Consider the following 9,579-nt stretch of genomic DNA (forward strand, 5'->3'; position numbering starts at 1 on the left):
ATATTGTAGTTTTTCACATTCACACTCTTTATCATATTTTTATATATAAAGAAGAAATTAAGATGATAACAAAATACAACTGGATCACACACGATAGGTTATTAAAATTTAAAACATGATAGATTTAAAAAATGCTTATAAACAATGTTTACAAACATAAATGAATAAATAAAACAAAAAGAAAGAATGAAGAAAGTATTAATATTATGTTATCTTTCGTAAAATTAACCAATTATATGAATTTGGATTTTTGAACATGTATGATCTCACACAATAGAATATCCATGATCTTTAAACATGAAGATACGAAATAATATGATTATTTGCGCATTTAATTAAGTTAGTTCATTAAATAATTTGATTAATTAATGTTTGATTAGATAAATAAACAGGTTATTTGTAATTCGTAATTAAAGTTAGTTAAACTAATTAGACAAATAAATAATAATTAATTGAATGGACTTTAATTAGTTAAAGGTCCAAATTAAATAAAAGATACTAAATAAATTAAGAAAAATCCAACACAGCCTACCCAAAGCCCTTTAGGTCTGACATTCTTCCCTGTTTTGGGAAGGAGGTGGACAAATTCCAAGGGGTGAAATTATTAAGTGTTTTAAGTTTCTAATCTAATTAGGATTCTTGCCTATATAAAAGCTTAAATACCTAGTTAATAAATTTATTCTAAAAACCTTTTAGGTATCCCCGAAATGCATTAACGGTTTAAGATCATTTCAGATCCATAGATCGAGAAATTATGCCAAACTACGAGAGTATGTGTAACTATCGGGGTCTCTCAGTATGGTGTGATATCGGAAACATATCGGGACATTCAGACATCATTCAAAACATTAAAAGAGTTTAATGTACAAAATCTATAGGCGGTATTGGTTTTTCAGCCATGAAGAATGTATTCATACAGTATATCTGGGGGCGTCGTCGTGTTGCTAGACGAACGTTCGGTGTCAGTATACTTGATGTATATTTGGAAATATCCTCAAGTGGGACTGTTATAATTATAAGAATACTTCAATATACATATACGGCTGCATATCTATGAATCATTAGGGTCGCACACATAGAACGAGGAGGACTTAATTGAAATTTATAAATAACAAGAAATTCATTGGAAATGAAATAACTAAAAGTTTCCAAAAATAGATTTGGAAATGATTCGCATGTCGGAAATGCAAATCGGGTCGAAAGCGGGATCAGACATCAAGCACCATGGATCGACCCATTGATCGACAAAGTCGTCCCATGGGGGTCCCACTAGGTCCCCCGCGCAAGGAAGGGGGGGAGGGAGAACACATTAATTCAAATAAGGAAACCTAAGTGTTTTCTATGCCAATATAAAGAACCCTTATTCCTTCTTGAATCCTTGCACCAAAAACCCTTTCTCTCCTATCTCCTTTTCGTGTGGAGCTCGACGCCACCATAGGTGGAGAGCATTCCATTCTAGTTATTTTCCGGTAGGTATTTGTTATGACGTAAAGTTATAGCTAGCACTTAATATAGTGTTGAAGATCCTTTCACGTGTACGAGTCTTTTGAGGGGCGCGGCTTTGGGTCCTATTTCACGACAAGCAAGCTCACGTTATTCTTGCTCAAGAATAACATCTTCGAGAGGTCGTCTAAGAGGTTAGTAGTTCTTGGCTAGGGAATTAAATTGTTTTAATTGTTTTATTACATGTTTCCGCTAGTAGTAATTAACTAGGTTGATTACTTGTTCATTAACTATATTTTAGATAAATTAGTTTGTATTTAAATAATTAAACGTATTTACTTATTTACGTTTTAAATCCTACATTTATAAATGGTTTTAAGTATAACCCTTGATTAATGAACTATGTTTATATTTGGAATAAACATCTTTTTGGTTAATAAAATCCCAACAGATAGGATAATAATTGTCGTGATACATGTGTTCGGATATGCCAAACAAGTCTTTCTTTTAAATTTAATGTTTCTTATTTTTTATATCTAGACTAAACTGGATTTTCAATAGACCAGGTGGTTACGACCTTCCTATTATTCTAATTTTTTAATAGTTTTAAATAGGAAATTATGACAATACAACCACTAGAATTACACATATTATTAAACTAGGTTTGCAAGCGCCGCTGCAAACGATTTTGTATTTATCAATAGTTATACTACACGCGACAAGATTCTCTGCCCGTTAGTGTGTGTTTAGGTTGAGGTAATTACTTGTATAACTTTATAAATTTAAAGCATGTATTATTTTTTAAATTTAAAATACTTTTTTTCACAAATAAAAAGCACATCATGAGGAAGGAAAAATATGTGAAAAAAGTGTGGGGAGAGGATTCACTCTTCACAATTTACTTGAACTATTCCTTTTATAACTTTTTCGTATTTAATAAAACTCAATTTCAATTTTTTTTTTTATCAATGTTACACTAACACCTAAATACCGACAAAAAAGCACGATATTGAGAAGCTACGATACAAAATGTCTTACATCTATCTAAAGATTGAAAGTCTTGTTTTTAAAGAAACCTCCAACCTAAGGTTTTACCATTTGAAAAAAAAAATTTGATGGTAAAGTGAAATCAAAACTCCAAAAAAAAAAAGAATTGAATCTAAAAAGTAATATATAATTAATTTCTGAAAATATTGACTATATTTGAATTTATTCGGTTAGAATTGAATCTACAAAAGCTTAAATATGTAAAATCATAATTAAAATTTAATGATTTTAATTGAAACTTAAATTTCATTTAAAAATACACAATATTTCAATTATTAATTAAGTTTTTTATTTAGTTATTATATATTAAAGATGTAATTTGTTGTTGAAATCTTAATCGAGGATTAATTTCTTCTTGTATACTATAAATCAATTATTTATACTCTTTATATAAACAAACTACCCCTTTCCAAATTAAATACTTTAACTTTAAATTCCCTATTTTACCCTTTTAATTTACACTATCACCAAACACTTTAATCCTGATATATCGAAAATACCCTTAAGAAAAACCTTACGCCCAATTTGTCTCTCTTCTCTTTTCCTGAAACTGCTCACATATTATACCAAAAAACACACTAATACATCTCCAGAACAAAACACACACATACATCCCCTCAGAACCTCCTCCTTCTAAAACACACATAACCCCCCCCCCCCCCCCCCCCCCCCCCCCCCCCCAAAAAAAAAAATTCGTCGTCTCCGCCGTCTAAAACACACATAGCCATAGGTACGGTGATCCGGTAATCGCAGGGGTACCACTAATTAACCAGCGTTTTTTTCCAAAGCCCCGCCGTATCGTGTGGGTACAAGGCTAGTGTAGATTTTTCAATATTTTATTGTATCAATTATGATTTTATTGTATAGCTTTATCTTTATTTAACATACGTGTGATGTATATATTAGATATATAGGAATTCGGCATATATAATACGAGAAAGTGAATATATAGCTTTTTGAAATTTAAATTTAGGCATAAAATTAGTTTTATATTAATTTTATTATATGTTTCGTTTAATAAATAAAGGTTTAAGTCTCATTAATCTTATGAATTGGAAAAATTAGTTGAAGACCGAACTTAAATACCTAACCAACTTATATCCCATTTGCATATGAATAACCAATTAAGTCATTCGTACGTCAAATTCTACTCTGGTATGAAAAAAGTTGAGCATAGTATCCGCGTAATGCGGCGGTGGTAGGGAAGGCAATCTGGTGGTGGTGTTAATAGGGTTTTACTTTGCTAGAGACGAAAATGATTGAAGGGCATAGTTGGTATATTACATGAGAGGGTGCTTAGCAAGGAAGATTATTTAAGGGCATTTTTGTCTTATCAGGTTCTTAATTAAGTTAAGGGAGGAATCCAGTTTGCTTTATAAGGTATTATAGATATAATTATATAAGGATTTTTACCCCACACGATGCGCGGCTCTTGAATTATATTTTCAAAACTTTTAGTATTGAATCAATAAAATCTCTAATAAGCAACGCTTAGATAAAAAATTATATAAAATAATTGAAAATATTTAAAAATCAAATATTCAAAATTTTCTTAATAGTCAAATCCACTGCATAAATGAGTGGACAAACAAAATATTAGAATACATACAAACAATTAGTAAGAACAATTTTGTGAAATAAACTTGTTATATTGATTTAATATAAAACACATATTGATATAGACGCTTCTATATGTTAGTAATTAACAAACTTATATATTGGAAAAAAGGTGTTAGCAATTATTTATTTGGAAACAAATTAAAAATTGATTATTTTATTCATAATATGTTGTGATTTTATTTTATTGATATTGTAACAAAAAAGGAATGTAGTATATATTAAATGGGATAAATTCATAGAAATGACACATAGGAAATATTTTATATGTGGCAAAATCTAAAGATAGGTTTAAGTTGAGTTGGATGACTTTAAAAAGCTAGAATAACTATCGTTTTATTAGATATATAGATATAGATAGATACGGGATATTTTTTTTTCTAAGAATTGTGATAACTATTCTTATCATTATATAAGGATGATTCCAAAACTACAACTTGATCACGCGGTGATGATATATAATACACATATGATGCATGAATGATGCATGATTATTGCAGATATATAGTCTAGTTTCTAGAAGAACGTATAGTATGTAACTCCATCATTTAGGCATCAGCTCCTTAAGTACAGGGGTCACTTAAACAATTAACTTCCCATGGTAATTAGTAGTTTATAATTGACGACCACCACAACTCGATCGATTATCTTCACCCCAGAACCAATATATGGCACGTCAACGCCACCTCCTCCTCCGCTTCTTTTGCCTCCTCTTCCTTATGATCTCTTTCTCCATAGCGGTTGACGACGACGATGCCGCCATCATGACTAAGCTTTTGAAGTCCATTTTGAATCCCCCATCTACTTGGGGAGCCGATAAACACTTCTGTGATTGGGAAGGAATCAGCTGTGACAACTCATCATCCAATCGTCGTGTTACCTCCATCAAACTTTTTACAAAATCATTCAGCGGAACCCTCCCATCCGACCTTAACAAGCTCTCACGCCTCGAAACTCTTGAAGTTCGACATACCTATATTACTGGACCGCTGCCTACATTAGCTAACCTCACTCTTCTCCGACAAGTAGCCTTTGTAAGAAACAACTTCACTTCAATCCCTCAAGATTTCTTCTCCGGACTTATCAGTCTCCAAAATTTTACCATCTCTTACCCATCCAATCTTGCTCCATGGGTTCTCCCTGAAAACATCGCTGGATGTACTAGCTTACGTTTATTCGATGCCAGGTGGGCATCGGTCGCGGGTTCCATTCCCGAATCTTTCAGCAGCTTACCCAATCTGCAGGATCTCAATTTGTCTTTCAATAACCTCACCGGAAGCCTGCCCTCTCGCTTCAACAACCTCTCCAGTCTCGAAATGCTTAACCTTGCAAGAAACACACTCTCAGGTCCCTTGCCTACTTTTTCTAACCTCACTCTCCTCCGGCAAGTATTCATCCGTAACAATAACTTCACTTCAATCCCCTCGGATTTCTTTCATGGTCTTATAAATCTCGAGGTGTTTGACATCACCAACTCTTTACTGGCACCATGGAGTCTCCCTAATGACCTCACTCAATGCACTAACTTAACATCATTTTCTGCCAGCGGGACAAACCTAATCGGTTCTATTCCAGACAATATCGACCATCTCTCTAATTTGATGGAACTTGATTTGACTGACAACCACCTCAATGGAAGCCTCCCCTCGCAACTCAACAACCTTTCCAGTCTCACTTATATTTTTCTTAGTAACAACTCATTCTCTGGCGCCTTGCCCACTCTGTCTGACCTCAGTTCACTCGTATCACTATACCTAGACAATAACAAGTTCACTTCAATCCCCCCGAATTTCATTTCCGGTCTCACTTATAGCCTCACATACTTTCGCATCTCTAACAACTCATATCTAGAGCCATGGGCTCTCCCAAACTACTTTGGCGATATTAATCAATTAGAGTCATTTGAAGCCGCTAATGCTAGCATAATAGGTTCCATTCCAGACTATAATAACGGTAGTAGCATTTTAAAGACAATCCATTTGTCCTACAATAATCTCACAGGAACCATACCTGCATCTTTTGCCATGTCGTCAATTAGCGATCTTCGGCTTGACAATCAGCTTCAAGGCCTTTCTGGTACGCTTGATGTAATCTCTTCAATGTATCAACTTAAGCACGTTCAGTTAGAAGCTAATGATTTCAGTGGTCCTATTCCTCAGAACTTGACACGTTTGCCATATCTTCAACTACTTGATGTGTCAAACAATAATATTTCTGGATATGTACCTCCATTCGAAAAAACGGTGTGGTTCTTATATAACAATACATCAATACGTAAACAAAGTTCTAGCAGAAATAATGGTTCATTACGTGTGGTTATTGGTAGTGTAATAGTTAGTGTTTTTGCTTTAGCTGGGATTGTGTTGCTCGTGTCCTACAAGTATTATGGAGTTTCTAGAAAATCAAGCATTCAAATTATCGGAAGTCATGGTGAAATACCTATTTCCGATAATGACAATTTAATGATTTCCATGCAACTACTTGAGCTAGTCACCGATAATTTTAGTGATAACAATGTGTTGGGAAGAGGTGGATTTGGTACGGTTTACAAAGGTGAGTTACTTGACGGAACTAAGATTGCAGTCAAAAAGATGAAATCTGATGTGAACGAAACAAAAGGGATTAAAGAGTTCCAAGCAGAAATTGGGGTACTAACAAAAGTAAGACATAGACATCTCGTCGCTCTTCTTGGGTATTGCATTAATGATAAAGAGAGGCTTCTGGTGTATGAATACATGTCGCTAGGTACTTTAAGTCAGCATTTGTTTAAGTGGAAAGAACATAAAAGTCAACCTCTTAGCTGGAATCAAAGGGTTTCAATTGCTTTAGATGTGGGAAGAGGGGTTGAGTATATGCATAATTTAGCACAACAGAGCTTCATTCATCGTGACTTAAAGCCTGCTAATATTCTTCTTGATGATAACTTGAGAGCAAAGGTTGCAGATTTCGGTTTGGTTAAGAATGCACCCGATGGAAAGTGCTCAATAGAGACAAGATTGGCAGGGACTTTCGGTTATTTGGCCCCAGAATATGCTAGTGAGAAAAACTACCTCCTTCACTTCTCAGTTTCAAAATATATATATTTTTTTCTCTTTTACATTTTTTGTATTTCCTAACAACTAAAATTTAACTTTCTTTTGTATATGTCAATACAGTTACCGGGAGGCTGACAACAAAAGTGGATGTTTATGCCTTTGGAGTAATCTTGATGCAATTGATTACTGGCCGCAAAGCATTAGATGGAAGTATGTCTGATGAGAGATATCAGTTGGTTACATGGTTCCGAAGGGTCCCTGTCTACAAAGAAAACATGGTGAAATTCATTGATCAAGTTCTTGAGACTTATGACAGTGAAACCCTTCAAAGTATCTTGAAGGTGGCTGAGTTAGCACACTACTGCACTTCACCCGAACCATTTCAGAGACCTAACATGGGTTATGTAGTGGGTATTTTGGCTCAACTTGTAGAAGAATGGAATCCCTCTCGACACAAAGAAGATATAACTTATGGCCACAAGTACCATATGAGCCTTCCAGAAATGTTGCAAGACGATGAGGATACCTCAAAAATGCTCAACCTCTTTCGGTTAAGCTCGTTTTAACATATATCTGATTTAATAAATTGTAAAGTAACAAAAGAAAAAAGGTCAACTTCAAGAAAAATGGATTTTATGCATATCCATTCTCTATATTCCTAGTATTTTTTATTGCAAAATAAGTTAAACTTTATCATATTAGGATGACATTTAAAAAATTTGATACAACCACTGAATACCTTTATTTTTCATTATGCATTGATACACAATATACTCGCCTCTATTTACGATTTCTTATTTTATGAATATTTATTTTAAGTTCTACTTAACTTCGTTAATCTTCAGTTAATATAAATAAGGAAAGTCTATATATGGGACCTTTATTTTCAGAAAACTTTTTTGCAAGAATGTGAAAACTAATTATGTAATGTATTACATGTTTTTAAAGTTCATTCACATGTGAAACGTTATAAAAATATATGTTGAACAAGAAACGTAAATAAATTCATTTACAGGTTCACAAAAAGATATTTTAATGATTTTGAGACGAACTTTCTTCTAAAACGTATATATTTTTTAACGTTTCACATTGTAAGTATTGTTCTTATAATTTTTGATAAATTTTGAAAATATAAAGTGTTAAGTGATGAGGGGATGATAAATACTAGGCTTGGACTCCCAATTTGACTGGAGAAATGAGCTTAGTTTCATGGGCTTTTAAGGAAATATATATAGGCTTAAGGGAAACCTTAGACTATTGGGCTATGTAATGGCTATTATCAATTATAGGTTTGAATTTGTTGTTTTATGTAAAAAAAGAAGAAAAAGGAGTTGTGGTTAAGAGAGAAAAAACCATTTCAATATAGTTGTTTTCTTTCCAACAATCAATTCTTCAAAATTAGTTAGGAAATCTTTCTCATTGAGTCATGTTCTTTCCATTTGGTCAAATAATTTGTTTACTTAGTCATATTTATTGTTATTGTCTTGGTTATATTTGTATTGGTTTGAAAACTTTAAGTTATAATAAAATCATTTGAGCCTTTTGTAAAGTTTATGTTCGTGTTAAATTTGCTCATACTAAAGCATTAATTCAAACTCATGGTGTTTTTTTTTTTACCATTAACCATTTTATTATAAATTATTTATATTATGTGGAACAAGTTGTCATTATTTGTTGAGAATTGGTATCTATATTACAGGTAGTGATATCTAACAAATGTATGCAAAACTGTATTGTACATAATTTTACACAGCTTGTATATTATGATAAAATAATTAAAAGGTAAAGGTACTATTATAACTTCCCACTTGTTTGTACGCATATCATCTTTGCTTATATGTATTAGAATAATAAAACTTTGCTCATTTGAGTTCACGTTTTAAGTTAGATTTGAAGGGGAATGATAAACCTACAACAATTATTAGTCATTCACATCAAAAATTTATGCAATCTGAGACCCCACAAAACCGTGTCATTGAGCTTCTAGTGGAAGACCAATGACACGGTTGGAAACTTTTGTGAAGTTCGCCGATACCTAAGCCTTACCATGTGTGTGTATTTTTGGCTGTCAACAACAACCTTGACTAGTTCATCACCACCCAGTTAGTGTCCATGTTGATTCATGAAGCACCCACAATCTTATCCAACCCATGTGGCTTCGTTATTACACCTTGCGGTTGAACCAACAACATCGTTCCTGGTTCTTGTGGTTAATGGTGAGCGAGTACATTGTCAAGGATGTTGTCCCGCCGTTCGTCTTGCACTCAATCGGTCTTCCTTTCACGTTCCGCTGTTTCTTTTAGCTTTCAAGCTCATTTTGGGTTTTACACGGTTGTGTTATTGGGACCACTCACCGCTGATTTTTCGGTTCAATCTTTAGCTTTCCGTCATGATAACGCAATTGTCACCTTGAGGGCCTTCTATAACACCTGTGAGT

At 33.4% G+C, this 9,579-nt stretch overlaps 1 protein-coding gene across 1 annotated transcript; it reads left to right on the forward strand.

Annotated features, from left to right (window-relative positions):
• The first annotated feature begins 4,775 nt into the window (after positions 1–4,775).
• LOC122610484 (receptor-like kinase TMK4) lies at positions 4,776–7,708 on the forward strand. Its single transcript, XM_043783469.1, has 3 exons — positions 4,776–5,521; positions 5,669–7,143; positions 7,263–7,708. The coding sequence occupies exons 1-3, from the start codon at positions 4,776–4,778 to the stop codon at positions 7,706–7,708; spliced, it is 2,667 nt and encodes an 888-aa protein (XP_043639404.1).
• Positions 7,709–9,579: the final 1,871 nt, after the last annotated feature.

Source organism: Erigeron canadensis, chromosome 8 (genome assembly GCF_010389155.1).
Source record: "Erigeron canadensis isolate Cc75 chromosome 8, C_canadensis_v1, whole genome shotgun sequence".
NCBI lineage: Eukaryota > Viridiplantae > Streptophyta > Magnoliopsida > Asterales > Asteraceae > Erigeron > Erigeron canadensis.

What these genes read in the sequence shown, in the direction of transcription:
- LOC122610484 (XM_043783469.1), top strand. Translation starts at nt 4,776, where the DNA reads ATGGCACGTCAACGCCACCTCCTCCTCCGCTTCTTTTGCCTCCTCTTC. An exon ending in ATCCGTAACAATAACTTCAC is followed by an intron (nt 5,522 to 5,668) that starts TTCAATCCCCTC and finishes GACAAACCTAAT; the next exon opens with CGGTTCTATTCCAGACAATA. An exon ending in TTTGGCCCCAGAATATGCTA is followed by an intron (nt 7,144 to 7,262) that starts GTGAGAAAAACT and finishes ATGTCAATACAG; the next exon opens with TTACCGGGAGGCTGACAACA.